A 20,905-nucleotide genomic window follows, 5' to 3' on the forward strand; every position below is an offset into this window, starting at 1 on the left:
ACACTGTTTTAGGCCTCTAGAATTAGCACCCGGTGCAGTTCAGGACAGATAAGTTACCATCCACCCATCCAGTGCCATCCCTCCTGAGATGCCAGCTCTGCACCTTGTTTGTCTGTTTGTCTATTGGATCTGAGTACCGTGGGAAAGCCTTCAGCATCAATGGGTCAGATTGTGTGGACAGAGTGTTATTGTTGCCGTGGCCCTTTAGAAAGGGCTTTCTTTTCACAGTTAGCATTCAAGCACGTATAAACAGACTGTCAATGAATGTTACGTAACCAAATAGAGGGTTCAATGCCTTTGCCTGGCAATGTTGCCAGTCCTTTCAGAGGACCCACTTTTGCACTCAGGTTGCTGAGTGCTATCCCGGGCAGCAAGGGCCCCAGCCAACCACAACTCACACTATTGGCCAGATATGTCAAACAAGGCTGAGTTGTTGATTCTTTGACCTAATCTCTGACAGTATGCTACAGATTAGGTCTGAGAAGCCATATGTGTTTTAATCTCATTAGGACACTGTGCATAGGGTGCATGGCATGTAAACCAAAACTATCCCCATTTTATTCCTAATCTGCCGAAGATTATAGCTCTGCTTTCATGATAACGTGACTATATGATAAGGTTATGATATGGAATTGAAGATAATACACCCACTATCTAAAATATTTACCACGTATGTTGTACAAACATTTACCACATACTGTACATGTTGATTCCAGAGGCATGTATCAGATGTGTACTGTCCTCAATGATATCAATGTATTAATTGTACATCATTGTACTGGGAACATTTTGTATTATCATTATTGTTAACTTCAGAACATCTAACATTTGACTACAAAAACATTATTTCTGTGATTCTATGGTACTTGGTTGGATACATACAAATTACACACAGACAAGTATGTGCTTTACAAACCATTGAGCTTAATATATATGCCATTTAGCTGACGCTTTTATCCAAAGCGACTTACATTGCAGTGAGTGCATACATTTCAGTACATATGGTCCCAGCATGAATCAAACCCACAACCTAAGCGTTGTTAGCGCCACGCTCTACCCACTGAGCCACAGAGGACCACTTAATGTTAACGTTGTTAGAGTTAGGGTCAGTTGAAAATGACATTCTTTTTTTTTTCAGATCCTCTCTAGTTTTCAGATCCTCTCTGGCTTTCAGATCCCCTCTGGTTTTCTGAATTGCTCACATTCCAGTTTTACAAATGTCCAGTAATCCCCCTGCCTGTAGTCATGGTGGGGCTCAGTCTCACTCGGTGCACACAGCCCCTCAGGATACGAGCCTGTGCAGCTGGCAAATCATCCTGCAGGTCAGCTGATGCAGGCAGGCAGTTCACGAGACCCGTATCCACAGGCAGTCCCTAAATATGTACTCTCTCAGATGGTGTGTTACCACATGAAAGGAGCTTCAGTATGTGTGGATTGCCTTTTGGTTTGATTGGTTTTTATGTGCAAAACATGGACATTTTTCCAGAGAAAGGAAACATTTAGAGAGGCAAATGATTATGTGTTGATAAGAACTTGGATTTAAGACTTGTTAGGGATTTGTTGAGGGAGGAGAGATGGATATGTCTGTAGATTGGCTATTGGGAGATAAGCTGACTCTTAAGGCCTATGCCATATGGTGTGGGTGCTGATGAATGGTATGGTTGGAACGAGCTGCAGTTGAAGTACAAGTGCTCTGCCAAATGCACTGTTTATGGACACTGACTTGTGCTGCAGTGTAATGACACATTTGGTCATTCTTTCATTTAATAGTATTACGTCAGACAAAACAAATACAAGAAGCACCCTCTAGTGTTTATGTCTAGTATTAATCAACCGTCAAAGGACCATTATTCTATAGAACCAATTCATCTCTTAAAATGTTGTTTTTACCATTGAGCGAACGGCGTTCGATCGCATATGACTTGAACCCTGAACCGAGCTACCATGGAAAATGCAAAATCGCCTTGACTAATTTCTCAGCCGTTTGACCACCGAATTTGATGGCATTTCGTGTGTCTGATCACCGTGCCAATGTCTACACATTCCCTGGATATTGAAACAATTAGTTCAGCCGTTTTCATTTAACAGGTACCTTAAAAATTAGAATACAAAATAAGACATGTAGTCAGACCTACAGCAATTTGTACACAACTGATTAAGATGCGGCTTTCGGGCCCCGTCGGGTAATGTCTCAAGAGCGGTGGATCGAAGCCGAGATAAGGTATTAGGTAATATAGGTATTAGGTAATATAGGTATTAGGTAATACAGGTCGTATTATAAAATATCGCATTCATGTGCTCATAGACGATGTACGGTGAAGACCAAACACTGCAAGACACAGCAAAAACCAACTGTATCTTGACGATGTACGGTGAAGACTAAAACACTGCTGCTGTGCTGTGACAGCTGATAAATGCTTTTCCACCACGTAGTTTCAAGACATGGATGGATGGATCAGAGCTTGCCTATTCGCTGAGGTCAAATCAATTAAGCAACAGGTTTAGTAAAGGCTATGTGGTTTGGGTGTGATTAAAACTACTTTAGGTTTACCCATATTTTGGGTAACGTTAGTGTAACGTCCCCTAAAGGTTCTATTTTAGCTATTTGACAAGTAACCTTCCCAGAACGTTCTGGGAACAGTGCTATGTTGATTATGGGATGTTAAATAGTTCTCTGAACGTTCAATTAACTTCAAAAAATTACATTATTTTGGGTGAATTAGAGAACTCTTCGTGAACGTTCCCCTGAAGTTCCCATTTGGTTGTCTAAAAAACCCTTCTCCTAATGTTCTGGGAATCTTGCTTTGTTGGTTAAGGAAAATCTAAAAACGTGTTTTAAATAACATTATTTTGTTGGAAGTAAAGTACTGGTACATAACGTTCCCCTGAAGCTTCCATTTAATAGAATAGTGAGGATACTTTTATCCTTGCAGGGTCTAATAGGATGGCATTTACAATACGGAGGCATGGCAAGGACATGTTGCTATATTTTGTTAATAGCAAAGCATATCATATAATATTAATATATAATATTAATTAATATTAATAGTCTGACTCAAAGTAATTTAAGTAACACTATGTGCAAAGAATTGTTGAGTTTGTGCCGATTAGTGCAATAACGGTTAAATAGAATGAATCAACCGAGGTTTTAATAATACTGTAAACTTTACAATTTCACAAGGCAAATACTTAAATAGAGAGGTAGAGAGGGAGAGAGAGAAATTAAACAAAGACAGACCACATGGTCTGTTTACTGTACTCACGAAACAACACCCTTTGACCAGGACATAAAGACTTATCCCCTGCATTCTGCTTTTATATCCCACTACCACCACAGTATTTATCTGTTTGCAAGGAGAACCAATGAGACCAGGGACTGACTGGGGAGAACAAAACGACCCCGGACTTTCAGCTAATTGAGGGGGGGGGGGGGGGGGGGGGGCTGGACTTTCACCAGACGGACGGACGGTGGGTGGGTAGAAGATAGGGGCTGAATTGAAGTTTTCCCCCACAGCAGAGGCGATAGGCATCGAGAGTGTGCAAAAGTCTTGAGAGAACTGCATCCTAGGAGAGAGTTGAGCGGTCAACGACTTCCAGTCTTGTGTGCTCGTTCAGAAAATGTTTCTTATCGTACTGTCCTTGACATGCTAATGAAGCAGCTATGTCGACACAGGCAGGTGACACACACAATCAGTGTAAGAACATAATATTGATCAAGATGTAAGGAATGGTGTGATAAGATTGTCTCCTTAGGACAGGTCATAAATAAATTGAAACACTATTAACCCTTGTCAAAATGACGTTTTACATTTTTAATCAAAGAAAATGCAATTACAATTAATTATCAGCCATGGCCTTGGCTTATTTTCTATGAATAACACATGTTCATTGAGTACACATGCTACACCCCCCCTACACATCGATGTTCCGATCAATTTGACCCCAGAGTAATGAAACGGTGGTAGGTCATGGTAAATATAAAACAAAAAAGTGACTTCCCTTCTTGTCACACTACCTTCATCTCTAATTTGCTCTCACACCTGTACACACACGTGTACATGCATATCAAACACACACACACACACACACACACACACACACACACACACACACACACACACACACACACACACACACACACACACACACACCTGCCATAGGGTTGCAACATCATTACATTCCAAGTACCGAGAAAGGTCAACAAAACAGTCAATAATGTTTAAACAATATATACACAATAAACAATACACGTGGTGAGTGACTACCTTAGATTATCCAAACTCCATTAATACAGACCAGGCGGGTTTACAATTACATTTACATTTATATAACATTTATGGCATTTAGCAGACGCCTTTATCCAAAGCAACTTACAACAAATACATTTGTCTAAGTAAGTGACTCATCTATCCATCAGTCATCATAAGAAAAGGTAATATATGCTAGGACCAGGGGGTATTGGCAGTCACAATGCTAGAAGAAGGAATAATTACTTTTTTTTCCTTCTTTTTTTTAAATTAATTTATTTACAGTAGAGAAACAGGAGTAGTGGCCACATAGAGGCGGCGGTGCCAGGCGGCCAGCCGAGGTGGAAGAGTGGAGTGACTGGGCAGAGGTTTGGGGGCTGACCATTGCTTGCAAGAAGGGAGAGGCTGTTCCCTTTGCCGCCCGGTAGGCGAGCACCAGGGACTTGAATCTCATGGGAGCTGCTACCGGGAGCCAGTGAAGGGTGCGAAGGAGGGGGTGACATGGGAGAATTTGGGGACATTGAACACAGCTGCGGCAGCACTCTGGATGAGCTGCAGAGGCCTGATGGCGGAGGCGGGGAGCCCGGCCAAGAGTATGTTGCAGTAGTCAAGGCGATAGATCACAAGTGTCTACATCCTATCTATTCTATTCAGATAACACCACCGCATGAACTCATTCTTGAGACCTTGTAATTTCCTGGCTTTTGTGGACAATCGACAAGCCATAACTTCTCACTTAAAATATCGTTTTTGGTCATGAATAGATATACAGTATATCGGTTTGGTTTTACCTGGTCAGGTGAAATTACATTTGTAATCAAATCCCCTTTGACTGAAACCAATTTGAAATCCCCTTTACACTGAATATTGTAAGCTATATACTGCTTTATCAAAGTGAACATATTTAAATAAGGACACATTTGTTTACTGTATGTTAAAAGCCAGTTGCTTTTCATTATCAAACATCATCCACACTCTTCAAGGTATAACAAAACATTTGTAAAGTTATTCTAGCAATGTTGCATAGGCTCACTGTAGAGGTCAGGTGCTGATGCAAGAGAAACCAAAAGTTTTAAAGGACCTTTGGGGGGTGGGGGGCGGGGGGGGGGGGTGGATGAAGCTGGGCCATCTGGCCTGGCCTCATATATAATCACAGGCTGCAGAGGGAAAGGCCTTGTTTGCTGCCTGCAAACCACAACTACAGCATGCACTTTGACTTTGACTTTCCGTTGTGAGAAAGATGATAGATTGTTGGCCTATCATGTAGCCAAATGTCAGCTACCTGTAACAGACAAGTTTGGGTTCTAGCAATGTTGCATAGTTATGGTTTATTTAGCAGTCATCAACCAGTGGATGCAGATTGGAATTATCTAGTCATCACATATCCACAACAGTATGACATGCTAATGGTTTCTTCTTAATATTTTATGTATTCAATTGGTTGAGTACATCAAATACAATAAAATATTAATGCATCAATAGGCTACTTAACTTAACTGCCACTATGACAGCGTTCATAAAAGAAATGCAGAATAGACCTATGTTGTTTGTAGATCGTTCATAATCCAATATTCCATTAATTTTGCAGCCAATTAGGCTGCTTTTCACCTCATTCCACAACAATCAAGGTACATCAACACACTAATCCAATTCGTTCAATACACAATATATGCAATGCATTGACATAAAAGTGTTGACCTATCTATTCTACAGTGTCTCATTCAACTGTGAGTGGGATCAGTTGTCCCTGTATCACTCCATATAAGAGTTATATTAACTCCATATTAAGTAATAATAAAACAGATCCTGGGCCAGTTTTAAGGGGTATGAATATTTTTCCGAGCTTTCCGTAGCATGGGCGCGTCCAAATGAATAGGCGTGTGGGGAATATAGTCCAAATACGAATGACGACACACTGATACAATGCGGATGAAAGACACACAAAACAGCAATACCCACACACCCTCTCGTTTTGCGCATGCGCCTTACAAGCTACAACATCCATGTGTAGGCGAATCACGTGTAGGGAATCCGTTGATCGTCATGTCCCTGCTGTAAAAATTCGTTCAGTTCTTGTTGATTTCATTTTGTTTGCTAGTTGTACCGTTTATTTTGACCACAGTTTCCTTTTTTTTTTTTTTTAGTTTTCTCACATCTTTCACCGAAGAATGAGCGACAACGATGATATCGAAGTCGACAGTGACGTAAGTTAAAATGCCTACTGTTTATTTCTATCCAGCCATGTGTAAATATCAGGTAGAAAAACGCGTGCTTTTCAGGGTTCTAGTGGATACTGATTGTAACGTGATGGCTACTAGCATCTCGGTTAGCATAGTCCGTGCTAGCGCAGTCGTGAACTGGCAGATCAAAATAGTTTTCCCCTTCCGTAGCACGAGTCTGCCAGTAAAAGCTTTTTTTCAACGATTAATCACGTATCTTGAGTGTTCATATCTCCATCGATACCCAACGCTAGTTAACTACCTAGACGTATATTTGTTCGTAATATTTCAAGCCGCCGCTGGCTAGCTAGCTAACGCGTTAATTGATCATGATGACATGGCTAGCTCTTTAAAAAAATGGTATCCGCAAGTCAGAAATATACGACGAAGATGCTTTTCTGTCTGATTATGCCCGAGCTGGACTCAATGTTTGACGTGATTGTGAAATAAATCGTTGACGTTCTTGGCCAGTATGTTCGAGGGAGCGAGTGCAACATCGCCAGTCCAGACCGTCCGTCCCTAGAACACCATGGTTAAAACGATTCATGCGACGGCCGAAACACAACCACATCGTCTGCCTATCAAGCAAGCTAGACTAGCTAGCTACCTAGCTGTAAATTCGCTGCAAGGTCAGCTGAAAGGCGCAGAGATGTGTACAAGACCAAAGCAGTGGCACTTTTCGAAAGCCACACTGTGTCCTGTGTCATCTAGGTAACATGCACACAAAAGTCCGAAGTGTATGTTGTTTTTCAGGATTGATGGGAGCGTTCAGAAAATATTTACGCATGAAGGGGTAATCCCATCCCATAAGCCTAAACGCGTCCTATATTTAGCTAGCTAGCTGGGTGAAATTACCAATTTTCTTACATTTGCTTGATTGCACGTAGCCAACTAGCCAACCTACGGCCATAGCGACTAGATCTGTGTACATTTAACTGAGGGGGGCTTGTTCTGTCTTACACGTATGTTGACTGGTGACGTGCCAGGGCCACGGGACCTGCCATCTTTTACAGTGACAGTGTGTGTACTCCATGAGAGGGAGAATGTTGCACACCGTGTCACAATTACACACTGGTTAGCCCTTTGGCTGGCTGTTTACATTTCACCAAAAGGGGTGGTAACACGATGCCGCTGCATGTGAGGAAATGTCTTTGCAGGAGGCTTGCGTTGCATGCTGCCAAAAATGTCTGGATAATAAACAGACAAAATGGCAATTTATTGTGAATTTCCTTACAATTTCCTCTTCATGCCCTCTGCGTCATCGAATCCATGCTTTCATTTATTTGTATGCCAAATCATGGTCCTTATCTCAATGTTGCTATCAGGGCCATGATCTGGTAGGATTCTCCCTTGAGGAGAGGATTCCCCTCCCCCATTTTGATTAAGCTGGATCTTCAGCTCTGGATGAGAGCAGTGATATTACTCACTGTTATGTCACATTTCATCCCTGTGATAAATGTGACCCTACTTTTAGAGATGGACAGCTAAAGATAAACATGTAATGGACTCGTAGAACTCCTCTTATTGGTGGTCCACACTGTGGTGAAAACAGCATCTGCAAGTAGGGGGAGAGTGGCAAACCAATAGAGATGGTTGGACCATGCAGTCCCCTTCAGAATTTTAGGAGTTAGTGATGGTGACAAGTGTAGGGTCATCATAAGTTTTGCTCCCTTTCTTCTCTTGGAAAAAAAACTCACTCAACGGATGCACCGGGTGCATTAGTAATTCTTGGAGCTGTTTGGGAATGTAGCGGCAGTTACAGCTTGGAGCAATTATCAATAAAATGTGTCAAAAAGTAGTTTGATTCACTTGCTAAAAAGCCGGTGAAGGAGGTTCGGAGGGTTATATTTGACTCTGGGCTCTAACTTTAGAAACAGGCGAGTCACGTCACACTCTGGAGCTCTGCTGTATGAAATGTCATACGTCACGGCACATGAGGAATCGTTTTAGGGAGAGCTAAGAAGATAGAATGTCTCGCCCAAAATACTCATTTTTTGACCTAAATGGCAATTGTAGGACTTCAATCATTAGCAATAACATTGTGCAGCACCAGGATGTCATATTAGCAAATAAACGTCAAAATTACTAATGTGGGCCTTTAAGCGTATAAGGCTAGATGTCGCTGGTGATGAGATCAGTGTTAACTCAAAGCACGGTGTGCGAAGTGGAAATTAAGCAACTATTCGAATATATTTACCTCATGTTTACCATGGCCTATTTTGACACACTTTTGCTTCAATATTTGACCATCAATTATTGCTACTCTGGGTTGAAAGTGATCCTTGTGTGAATTTGTCATTGCAGGCAGACAAACGAGCACATCACAATGCGTTGGAGCGCAAACGCAGGGACCACATTAAAGACAGCTTCCACAGTCTACGGGACTCTGTGCCTGTGTTACAAGGGGAGAAAGTCAGTCAAGTGGGTACAATTTTTTTTTCTTCTCTTCCACATTTGCGTTCCATCCCTGCACACGGTGTCCCAATGCTAACATGAAGTCAGCAGTGTGTATAAACTGTAATGGATGAACTCAAACTGTACTAGGAGTTAAGATCACGTTTGGATTAGCGGTGAGCAAGAGATTTTAAACACATTTTGATCTGTTCGTGGTTACAATAGTCAAATTAGGCTATGCTGTACCCGAAATAACTGCAGTGTCACCTGTTGTGCGATGATGAGATCAATGTAACATTTCCCCATTGCTTAGTCTGTACTTATTGCTGACAGCAGGCTGTCAAACAGGCTTCCCGAGCTCAGATCCTAGACAAAGCTACAGAGTACATCCAGTTCATGAGACGAAAAAACCACACGCACCAGCAGGACATTGATGACCTGAAGAAGCAGAACGCACTGCTTGAGCAGCAGGGTGAGTGGGTCTGGGGGGGGGGGGGGGGCTGCTGGAGCAGCAGGGTGAGTGGGTCCGGGGGGGGGGGGGGGGGGGGGCTGCTGGAGCAGGAGGCTCATGTCCTGTGCCTGGGTCAGAGCTAGATCACCTTGTGTAGAGAGAGGCTGGGGTGCTCCTTCTGTTTCCTCTGACTGTGTTTATGTTTCCCCGTGGGTGTGTCTGTCTGGGTGTGTCTGTCTGTGTGTGTCTGTGTGCGTGTGTGTGTGTGTGTGTGTGTGTGTGTGCGCAGTCCGTGCACTGGAGAAGGTCAAGGGGAACACACAGCTCCAGGCCAACTACTCCTCCTCTGACAGCAGCTTGTACACCAACCCCAAGGGGAGCGCAGTGTCTGCCTTCGACGGCGGCTCCGACTCGAGCTCTGAATCCGAGCCGGAGGAGCCGCCCAACAGAAAGAAGCAACGCGTGGAGCCCAGCTAAACTCCGCCCCCCCAGTGCTCCAGACCAGATACTCTCTTTTCCGGCAGCCCACACTCCTCCTCCTCCTCCTCCTACCTGTTGGCAGTCTCTTCCCAGCCTTCTCATGCCAGTCCAGGAAACGGGGAGGGAAGACAGTGAGAGAGAGGTGCTATACTATATAAAAACGCTTCCACCTTTCTCTTCCCTGGCTCGTGTCCTGTCACTTCCTCGTGGTGCGGCCACACCTCTCCTCCCCGCGACTGAGGCAGCTCTGCAGTTTGAAGGACTTCATGCTTTTATAACCTCATAATAACCATTCATAATCAAATGTGGAGGTGACGAGGAGTACAGCTTTAGTCTAGATACGACAAATACCCCCATTTCTTGTTTTGAAGAACCTCAATGAACCTGTTTCAAAGAGTTTTGAGACTTAAAACAGACCTTTGAGAAATTGTCCTTAGGAGTAGTTTACCTTTTTAATATTTGTACTTTTCCACAAAAGAATGTGAAATTGCTTTGGAAAAATATGTGTAACGCAACCCTCCTGAATCAGTGTAGATGGCTGATGTTTTTGTCTTTGAAATATTTGTGTAATCAAATCCCTATATTTAAAGTGAGATATCGAAGTTGATTTCTTATCCCATATTGTACATTGTCGTTTAGCTTGAGATTTGTCAGTGGAGATGGATGGATGGATGAACAATGTTGGCCTCTCAATTAATATATTCTCACTTCACAGGTTCAACAATGTTTTATTTTTGGTATTCTCAAGAATATGGGGATATGATAAGAAAAGGTTCATGTAAATTTCCCAAATGGATGCTGAATGTTACACAATGCAGTTAAAAGGTAGTAACCTTTTATTTTTGTTAAAGGAAAATAAGTCCATATCAGTGTGTAGTGCATAACACTGTATACTCTTAAATGTTAACTGTCAACTCTACAAAGAAAAACCTCCCCTGGAAGTATTTGCCTGTCCTGGGAATGTTTGTTTGTCATATTAAAAAAAAAAAATTCTCTCCATTTTACAGAGGTAATTAGTGTGTACGAAATATATATTTGTTTATTCCATTCCATGGAAATTACAGGTATGTTGTACATACTGCCAACAATTGTCTTGCAAGTTGAGGCATACCTTTACTATGAGACTATAAATAAAACTATTTTATCCTTTTGCGTTTTGTTGTCAGTGACTGGATGCTATTTGAATACCGGTAGTTAGCAGCTGCGCTTATGTGGAGTCATGATAACATACTTAGAAAGAAACAAGATAAATCTACTTTTTCTTTTGTGTGAAAGAAAGCATGTGATGAGTAACAGCAGGTTAGATAGACTGACTGCTCATGGTGTTCTTGATTTCAATCTTAAAGCTGATTTGATGATATCTTTGCCAATGCGAACAAGCATAACACACACGTCTTGAATACTCTTGAATACTGGACTGATAAGTAAGTTACTTTGGTGCATTGTACTTTCCAGAGCAAGGTATCGTACATCTCTGCATCCTCCAAGGATGTCCATCTGGACACTGACTTCTAATATACCACTCTGGTCCACACAACGTTATCTCAAGGGCCCATCTTGTCACTCAAGCGATTACAGGTTGTCTGGGAGTTTCAGTTGTGATAAAGGAATGAGAGAAGATACATCCATATCAGCATGAGGATCTCTATAAAATGTTTGTCAAAGGTAAAAAATCCCAGACATTCAACAAAAAAAAAAGCTTGAAATGAGATAGCATCCCTTTTTCATCAAAAAAATAACAAGTTAAAGAGTAGAGCAACACTGACATCATCTGGCCGATGGGAGTAATAGATAATTTATCTAACTTCTATGTACAGTTAAGCATTCACATATTTTCATGATATTATTAACTAATTACTCTTTGGCAACAAATTATAACGGACTGATTACTCCTCATATCGCGTTTGAGCAATGTAGGGAAATATTTTCTCTAATTTCTTCAACAAGTGCTATTTTTCTTTTTAATGTCCATCCAAGCGTTTGTGCCAAATAATGTTAGATTGTAGCCGGTCTCCTGTGGATCCTCCCCTCCTCTCCGGACTGTCGGCCGCAAATCATGGAGCCGCCCCCAAGCAGCGCTTGATCATGGGAACAGAGGGACAGAAAAGAACACCGGAGAAACATCAACAATATGCATTTTAGGGATATGCGAAAGTATTTGTAATTCCCTAGGCTACTGTCCCAAACCATGGCAAAGCAGTACGACGTGTTGTTCAGGTTGTTGGTTCTAGGAGATTCCGGAGTTGGAAAAACATGTTTGTTGTGCAGGTTCACGGATAATGATTTTCATCCTTCGCATATCTCCACTATTGGTAAGGCTACCTCATCTAAAAGTTGTGTCAATTGGTTCCTAAACTCTACAAACAGATTATTTTCGTTTTCAATTTGTCTGAGGTATGTAAGCAAAGTATTTTACAGTTGACCGGGAAACATTTTGGAAACACCTGTTTTCTAAAGAGGAAGGGACATTTCTCAAAAACAGGACCAACGTTGACGATGATCCGATTTATGAAGGGGATTTTCATTAAGTGGAGTCGGCATAGCCTACTGTTCCTATGCTTATGACCGTTTTTTGTCCTCAGATTACAGTTTATTGAAGTCAGTTCAACATTCCTGAGCTCAAGTTATCTGATCAAGTTATTTAGTCAAAGTTTATATGAGAATATATATAGGCCTTCAATTACAATCAATTAAATCTTACTCACCCCACCACTTAATCAATTGGTGTATCTTTCAAATTGGAAAGAAGGCAATAGATTACAATGTGTTCAGTCAAAACATGAGTGCTTTATGTTTGTATGTCACTTAGAAAGTTATCTCAGGATTTGATACCAGACAACAGTTTTATAATAAAGCGTCATTGACATTAACAGCAAATGATACAGCTTCTGATACTGGTGTTATTGTATGTAGGGCCATTTATGATAGAAGGAGAGTATTTCCAGGAAGCACGCCTCTCCCTTTGTGTTTTGAAAGTCAGTTGACAGAGCACAGTCGAGCTGCAAATGGGTCCATAATTGCAGCGAAAAACCTTCCCAGACTGATGATGGTATTCACTAGGAAGGAAAGCATTACTTGATGAACAGGAAGTAGGGAAACCAACTTTATGAGGCGTAGACAGAGAAGTGTTACAGTTAGGGAAAGCATTCCACCTAAGACTGGTGTATTTCTTCCTCCCATAACAAAGTGCAATGACCTCGACGAAGATACGCAGTAGAAAATACTTTTATAATATGAAATGTGAGTACTCTCCAAGTTCAGTACTCTTCTCAAGTGGCTTTAGAACTCATTGATCTCCCTCTTATTGATGAACACGTCAGTACTGCAGTGATCAGCTCCCTTCAAACACCGTCCCCGGTGGAACAGAATAAGGGTTCTGCTGAGTGGCTAGAAAGTCTTATCTGCTGTCCATTTGGATACCTGTGGATCTACTTTGACCAAGGATGAATTTAGAATGCATCTACACTTCAGAGAGATGTTACTTACACTGGCACACACAGAGAGAGTTACCCTGTAACTCTCTTCCTTCCTCCTACTGTGTATGTTCAACTCATATTATCAATAGTTCAACTACAGACATGCCATGGGGGCCAATTTCAACAGGCACTATGACTACAGTGAGTGCGGTGACCTACAGTGCAGTTCTATTTGTGCCATTTAATCTCTGTGAACTAAGCTGGGCTGTAGATGTACAAAAAAACCTATTGTATTTTCATACTTTGTTTGAGTGTTGTTGAGGGGGAAGGGTTCGTTACAGCAGCAGGAATCAGAGCAAGGCGCCTGATTTTCCCACCGTGATAATCCTCCCTAGATTCTGAACCTAGATACGACTGCACATTTCACACATGGGAGACACGCCGACCACCGTGAAATGAGTCACAGCGAGAAGGAGAGAGGCCCCCAGTATTCAGCAAGGGTCCAGCTGTGAGTCACACAAGAGTCTTAATAGTCACACCCACACAAGTGCAGTACCAATGCTCAAAAGCTCACTGATGTTTTCATTCCATCGATGGTAGCTGGTAATTCGCCAACCATTCACCTTGAAACGGGTTGAAATTGTGTAACCCCGCTCAAATAAGCCTGTTAAGAAATCAGCTGTGCAGTTTCCGACCTGTTGAACTTGTGACAGTGTGATATGACTACAGGCCCAGCGGGGTGCACATGCAAAAACAGGAAGTGAAGCATGTAAAACCTGTAAAATCGTAATGAGCTCTCCTTGTCTCAGTGCCAGATTACATGTCAGTTTTCACGTCCCCCAGCAGTTGAATCACAATTGGTTTCTGACATCATTAAAACACTTGTTATGTGGATTCTCTTCCACGTCTGTTCTTTGTCTCAGAAGCCAGCCTTCTGTGAGGTATTCATGTCAGGACCGTCTTGTTCTGGTGAGGTTTGGATGTTAAGGGTTGATGATGTTTCAAACCTTAACTCTACAATATGTGTCCGGATGTAAAATGTTACACATTCTTTTAATGGGTTTTTATGCTTTTCTAAATGTGAAGCTATCACCCCCCCCCCCACCCCCCACCCCCCACCCACCACTGACATTTAAATGTAGGTTGTTGTGAGTGATTTATTGATCGTTCAGGCAGCGGTCGATAGACTCCCAGTTACGTCTTAAAGCTTCCTTGTCCCTCAGCCCTGCAGTAAAACACCCTAGTAAATGACGACAATTGAATTTACCCTCAGCAAGGGGACGTGATTTAAAGGTTACCTCTGTAGAATGATTGAAAGGATATTCAGCTGGGATAAGTGTGTATCTAAGCAACCCTCGTCAATGCCCTCTTCAAAACACAACTGCCCGAAAGGGGAGGGGCATCACCGCTTCCATTACGCCTGGGAAAAGAAAGCTGTACCGACTGCCTGTCATGGCCCTTTTTATACATTTGATTGGTTGAATGCACTACTGCCGGGAACAATATTGAATTTAAGTGCAGTATCAATAGATAATGTACCCTGAACATTTTTTTTTTTTTTTAAATGCAGACATTGGCATTGACATTGGCTCTCAGCAGACTGTATTGAAGATGCATTTAGATGCACATGGTTACCCCCTCTAGGTAATGAACGTGTATCTAATATTTACATATTTCTCTTGTAGGAGTGGATTTCAAAATGAAAACATTAGAAATAGATGGCCTCAAAGTACGACTGCAGATATGGTGAGTGAATGGAGACAGTTCTTTAACTATGGCTTTAGTAGTTCTGTACTATCACAATAGCATATAAAGCTTACAGTAACATAGGTATCCACTCATTTACCACAAAATCTTTTCATGAAAAAAAAAAAAAAAAAAAAGTTTCAACATGGTCTGTGTGTAGGGACACCGCCGGTCAGGAACGCTACCAGACCATCACCAAACAGTACTACCGACGTGCTCAGGTGAGCTGTCCACACGATACACAATAATAAGCTCACCACACACTAATAATCATTTTTCAGGGATGAAATACAAATGTTGTATGTCTCATAATGCTGAGAGATGCTTCACTAAATGATGGGCGTTGTCCCATCCCTGTCCCCGCTTTTTTCATCTCTAACCAGGGAATTGTCCTGGTGTATGACATCACAAGTGAGCATTCCTTCCAGCACATTGTGAAGTGGTCAAGCGATGTTGATGAGGTAAGGCGAACACCGACAGACCTGATAAGATAACGCTCTCCCTTTTCATCCCCTTTGTCCCTCTTTCTCTTCTTTTCTCTCACTTTCTCTTTCGTTTTAAATGACCCAGTATGTGCAATGCTCTCCATGAACTGTTGCTGTCTACTCAGTCTAAGTGTAAGGAGGCAGACCTCTCCCGCAGCCTCACGGCCCGTCCTGTCTCACCCTGTTTCAGTACGCCCCTGGCAAGGTGCAGAGGATCCTGATGGGGAACAAATGCGATGAGAAGCTGAAGAGGCAGGTGGCCAAAGAACAAGGAGACAAGGTTGGCTTTGAGCTCTCGGTGTTCTGTGCAGTGACATAGCAACTGTTCTGTGCAGTGACATAGCAACTGTTCTGTGCAGTGTCATAGCGACTGTTCTGTGCAGTGTCGTAGCAACTGTTCTGTGCAGTGACATGGCAACTGTTCTGTGCAGTGTCATAGCAACTGTTCTGTGCAGTGACATGGCAACTGTTCGGTGCAGTGACATAGCAACTGTTCGGTGCAGTGACATAGCAACTGTTCTGTGCAGTGTCATAACAACTGTTCGGTGCAGTGACATGGCAACTGTTCGGTGCAGTGACATAGCAACTGTTCTGTGCAGTGTCATAGCGACTGTTCTGTGCAGTGTCGTAGCGACTGTTCTGTGCAGTGACAGCAGCTGTTTGTGCTATTTATACTGTGTATTCACCTACCGTGTCGTGTGTGAAACGTGGCCAATTTAACACAGAATTCCTCTGTCTGTATGTTTTTTTCCCACACTGACTGTACGTGTGTGTGTGTGTGTGTGTGTGTGTGTGTGTGTGTGTGTGTATACAGCTAGCAAAGACCTATGGAATGGACTTCTTTGAGACAAGTGCCTGTACCAACTCCAACATTACTGAGGTAGGCTGTTGGCCTCATTGACTACTGAGTATTTATGTGTATGTTATTTACGTGTGAAAAATATGGACTTTGATCATTTGTCATTTCCTCTTTCCTCTCACCAGGCATTCACTCGGCTGACAGAGCTGGTGTTGCATGCTCATGGCAAAGACCTTGACAACAGCTTTGAGGGCGACATCAATTGTTACCTGGATATGGCTTCTCTGGAGGGGGAGGAGAAGGAGGACACACCTTGCACAGATGCAACCTCTCACAAGGCCTGCTCGTGTTAGCAACATGCTAGTCTCTCTTGCCAGGTTCCAACGCCAGGGGTAGGTAGATGCTAGCAAGATATGGCAAACCCTTCAGTATTGGGCTCGGATGACTAGAGGATGCCCCTGTGACATAATTACATTTTGCTTATGAGCTGCCTATGAAATTGTGTGTTAACTGGATACTGCATTTGCTTCTTCGCCGACAACTGTATTTAGTTATTTGTATTTTGTTGAGAAAGGTTTTTGCATAGTTTTGAAACCCATTCCACTGCTTTTCACCACCCAAAATGCCCTGTTAAGTTGAGTAGGCCAATAATAATAATAATAATAATGTAATGTGTAGATTTAGCCAGAAGAGGGCTATTGGCTTCAATGTCACTCTGGAGAAAAAAACCCCTGCAACTATATGATCTGATGACACAATTGATCGTACTTTAGGAAACTGATTATATACAGTTAATCCATAATAACGATGAACATATCTCACAATGTACATACTCCTGTAAAATGGGCCTACCCTTGACATCACAACCCTATTAGAGTAACTCAGCTGAACTTATGAATTCAGTACTGAAATTGATTGATTATACAGTGAATGAGAATAGAATTAGACTGGTTTCTGTGGATTTTGAGTGCTCCTTCTTTAAGCGAGACAGGGACAAGGACAGGGTTGGCAGGCGGCAGAGGACAAGGTTTAATAATTCAGACGTAGAAATAGAATCCCAGCCAGCAGAAAGGGCTCAATTACGCCAGTAAGTCAGTCATGCTCAAACAGGCTGGTATTAAACTTGTTTTCTTTCTTACAAATTCAACATCATTGAGTAATTTATGTTTTGTGCACTAACTTGCCAATGCCAATAAGAAGTTGTTTTTCCAGTTTGAAACGCTAGCAATACTGCCTACATTTATTCTAAAGGACTATTGAGGTGCCACTAATTTACTGTTTTGAAGGACTTTTGATTGGGTTGAGTTGGCATTTGAAACTGTATCAGCGATGAAAGATGAAAATGATTATTTCTTGTTTTGTAAAATAACTAAATACTCAATAAAAAAAGCTACAATTAAATGTTAATATTTGTTTGTTGTGTTTGGGTATTGTAAAGTTAACTGTTCAAAGGATTTACCAGAGGAGATTTGAGTGAAGCAGAGGTCCATTGAGGAAGTTTGAATAGAACAGTCATACATTTTTTATCACATTCTGAAAAAGGCAGGTAATGACTTCATAAATGATTGATGGCCTTGAAACTGATATAGGTCCAAGGATTACCATGAAGCTGAATATTGTGTATATCATAATACATAGTCCTCTTTCTACCTTGCGCTCTCATTAACAATATATAACTCATTCATATTGACAAACAAACTGCAACTAGGATACCTACACACACAGTGTATTGTACATGACATCCTTTGTAAACATCTTCATACTGTGGATTACATTTCCTCAAACATATTCATAAGTAAGACTGGTTGTGAAAGCATTTCATGGTATATTGGATAACAGATTTTTTAAATAAAAAATGTTTTATCAGATATTATTTATTTTTAAGATGAGCATGTTTTTTATGCTCGTTTAACAAATCATTAAAAGAAAAGTCATGATTGATCTCAAAAGATTCCACTCATATCAACCTGCACAGCAGGGGAGGCTGGTGGAGGCAGAAATCGGAGGACGGGCTCATTGTAATGCATAGCATGGAGTCAGGATTGGAATCAAACACGTGTGTTTGATACCATTCCTCATTCGGTTCCATGCATTACAATGAGCCCGTCCTCCGATTTCCACCTCCATCAGCCTCCCCTGCTGTGCAGGTTTACAAGCTGAAACGTGAGCCTGTCTACTTTTGTCTGTGTGGGAGTATTGGATGTCAGGTGTGTATCGGTTTCCTGCTGAGCCATTTGACACTCGGCGAAGGCAGCTTTATATCTGAAGTCAGGTGACGTGAGGTGGGACTCACTTGCACAGACGCACCGTTCCTCTGCTGTCAGTGTAGAAGGAACACACAACCATGACGTTCATCGCTAAGACGTTCTACGATCTGCGAGCCACCACGTTGGAGGGGGATTCGGTGGACTTCAATGTGTTCAGAGGTCGGGTGATACTGATTGAGAATGTGGCCTCTCTCTGAGGGACCACCACCCGGGACTTCAGCCAGCTCAACCAACTCCAGAGCAAGTACCCTCACCGGCTAGTCGTCCTAGGCTTCCCCTGCAACCAGTTTGGCTACCAGGTCAGTGTCGTGTGACCATAACAAAAGAGTTTGAGACTTAAGCGTGCCACGACCTGTCATTTTAAGGCCTTTTTTCTTTTTTCATCATAAGCTTTAATTTACAGTCATGGTAATTCATACCACAATATGTGGCCAAATCAATCATTCATACAGTATGGTAGGCATAGTAGATATTCTTAAAGTTCTGCTGTAATGCCTATCAATAGACACTGCTAATTGTCCAAAGAGTGGATTTGTTCAATCATTTATAACAAATGAGAACTGTATGTGTTTCACAGGAAAACTGCGCAAATGGAGAGATCCTGAACTGTTTGAAGCATGTGCGTCCAGGGGACGGGTACCAGCCTGGCTTCACTATCTTTGAGAAGTGCGATGTAAATGGCACCAACACCCACCCTGTCTTCGCCTATCTGAAAGACAAACTTCCCTTTCCTGATGATGACCCGCACTCCCTCATCCGGGATCCCAAATTCCTGGTCTGGAGTCCCATCAGCAGGACTGACATCTCTTGGAATTTTGAGAAATTCGTTATTGGACCAGAGGGAGAACCCTTCAAGAGATACAGCAAGAAATTCCCCACCATCGACATCGAGCCGGACATCCAAAGACTGTTAAGACTAACCAAAAGCTGAAAATAGCATGCTGTCGTTTTTCTTCTTCATGACTTCACATCCATGATAGTCAGAGGAGTAGTGGTGTCATCCATCCTTTTGAGTTTTACTATATGAGGTTAATATTCTAAAAAGCAATGGGAATATTATCTGAGACTCTGTAAGTGCTCAAGAGTTGTGGATTGTGCCATTGATTGAACTCTCTGGTGATATATATATATATATATATATATATATATATATATATATATATACTCGTATAAACTCGTTTTAATTATCTCAATATGGTTTAAATTGTAGCTCTTCTTACTTATGAATAAATAATAACTTTTTTCCAGTAAACCCAATTCTTCTCTCAGCAGATGGCGCTACTGATTCGATTTTAGCCACACTGACTCCTGCTGGTGAATGAGATGTGTGTGCCTTTGTATCAGAACAAATTAGATCATTCACAAAGCAAAACAATTCAAAATGTACTTATTATTGTAGTTGGAATAAAAATCTTCTCCTCTTATCATGGAAAATGTCTCCTATTATTCCACCATACGCCCGTAATCAATTTGGTTAGATATTAGTTTTGGGTTGTCAAGTATCATAAATGTTGTTTTTTCCTACTGATGGAGAAAATGTTGTCATTTCTGACATTTGTGTTGAGTAGTCGACTAGGTATAGGTATTACAGGATCAGTCACAGGCATATGTTGTCATTGACATGTGGTATTTATTTTATAGGTGATTCCAATTTCCTGCACTGGACCTCTCTGACTGAGATGTTCTCTAAAGACAATCTGTCTCGGTCTACAGACATTTGCACAAGTGCAAAATCACTGCTATGGACCTCAACATCATACCCCCTCCATCTCTGCATCATGGCCCCCCGTGTCCTCCCAGAGCTACATACTAGTACCCATACATACATACATACATACACACACACACACACACACACACACACACACACACACACACACACACACACACACACATACATACATACATACATACTCTTGCATAATGTTCTCACTAAACACTATACCTCTGATCGCAAACTTTGCCCCTATGCTTAACTCTGTAATAACTCAACAACAATAGTACATAGGTGGAATTTTAACATTTCTTTCATCATATTCCATTCAGTGAATTACTATGGAACAACATGATCATACAATGTCGTTACTTGTGTAATTACAGTGTTACAACACAGATGCAGGAGCAACATGATGTGAAGTGTCCTCTTTCCAACCCCTTGAATTCAGTTCTTCTATTCAGAGGGCAGTGGTTGGCAAAGCAAAGCGATTTTGCAGTAGGAAGAGAAGGAGGAGGAGGAGAGGGGGAGGAGGAGGAGGCGGGTGGGGGGTGGGGGAGGGTGCTCTGTCACCTCACAGAGTCACATCCACTGATGGCAGAGGCACTGAGTGATGTTGAGCAATGCCTTAATGTCATTGATGTGACGACAGTCCCTGCCCCTGGGAAGATCAGTGACAGCAGAGAA

General features: G+C 41.9%; 3 protein-coding genes across 4 annotated transcripts; all 3 read left to right on the forward strand.

The window, feature by feature from the left end:
• Positions 1–6,266: 6,266 nt before the first annotated feature.
• LOC310813819 (protein max-like) lies at positions 6,267–10,943 on the forward strand. 2 transcript variants are annotated; one of them, XM_083682948.1, is made up of 4 exons: positions 6,267–6,451; positions 8,771–8,887; positions 9,194–9,332; positions 9,601–10,943. In XM_083682948.1, the coding sequence occupies exons 1-4, from the start codon at positions 6,416–6,418 to the stop codon at positions 9,786–9,788; spliced, it is 480 nt and encodes a 159-aa protein (XP_083539074.1). In that variant the 5' UTR covers positions 6,267–6,415; the 3' UTR covers positions 9,789–10,943. The 2 variants fall into 2 exon arrangements, with proteins under 2 accessions (XP_083539074.1, XP_083539075.1); XM_083682949.1 differs by having other exon boundaries at positions 6,270–6,451; positions 9,197–9,332.
• Positions 10,944–11,858: 915 nt separating this feature from the next.
• LOC310813815 (ras-related protein Rab-15-like) lies at positions 11,859–17,644 on the forward strand. The gene is made up of 7 exons (XM_083682944.1): positions 11,859–12,103; positions 14,893–14,953; positions 15,114–15,174; positions 15,337–15,414; positions 15,629–15,718; positions 16,253–16,318; positions 16,423–17,644. Exons 1-7 carry the CDS (start codon positions 11,980–11,982, stop codon positions 16,588–16,590), a joined length of 648 nt encoding a protein of 215 aa, XP_083539070.1. The 5' UTR covers positions 11,859–11,979; the 3' UTR covers positions 16,591–17,644.
• Positions 17,645–18,581: 937 nt separating this feature from the next.
• On the forward strand, positions 18,582–19,435 carry gpx2 (glutathione peroxidase 2; the record flags this gene model as incomplete). The annotated part of the gene is made up of 2 exons (XM_083683799.1): positions 18,582–18,803; positions 19,082–19,435. 2 exons carry the CDS (start codon positions 18,582–18,584, stop codon positions 19,433–19,435), a joined length of 576 nt encoding a protein of 191 aa, XP_083539925.1.
• Between the last annotated feature and the right edge of the window lie 1,470 nt (positions 19,436–20,905).

The sequence above is a fragment of the Argentina silus genome (assembly GCF_951799395.1).
Source record: "Argentina silus genome assembly, chromosome: 13".
Classification (NCBI taxonomy): Eukaryota; Metazoa; Chordata; class Actinopteri; order Argentiniformes; family Argentinidae; genus Argentina; species Argentina silus.

Excerpts from the sequence above, each read along its gene's own strand:
- LOC310813819 (XM_083682948.1), top strand. The coding sequence starts at position 6,416 with ATGAGCGACAACGATGATATCGAAGTCGACAGTGAC. Across the intron at positions 8,888-9,193 it reads AAGGGGAGAAAGTCAGTCAA|CAGGCTGTCAAACAGGCTTC; the intron begins GTGGGTACAATT and ends TATTGCTGACAG. Across the intron at positions 9,333-9,600 it reads CGCACTGCTTGAGCAGCAGG|TCCGTGCACTGGAGAAGGTC; the intron begins GTGAGTGGGTCT and ends GTGTGTGCGCAG.
- LOC310813815 (XM_083682944.1), top strand. The coding sequence starts at position 11,980 with ATGGCAAAGCAGTACGACGTGTTGTTCAGGTTGTTGGTTCTAGGAGAT. Across the intron at positions 14,954-15,113 it reads AAAGTACGACTGCAGATATG|GGACACCGCCGGTCAGGAAC; the intron begins GTGAGTGAATGG and ends GTCTGTGTGTAG. Across the intron at positions 16,319-16,422 it reads CCAACTCCAACATTACTGAG|GCATTCACTCGGCTGACAGA; the intron begins GTAGGCTGTTGG and ends TCCTCTCACCAG.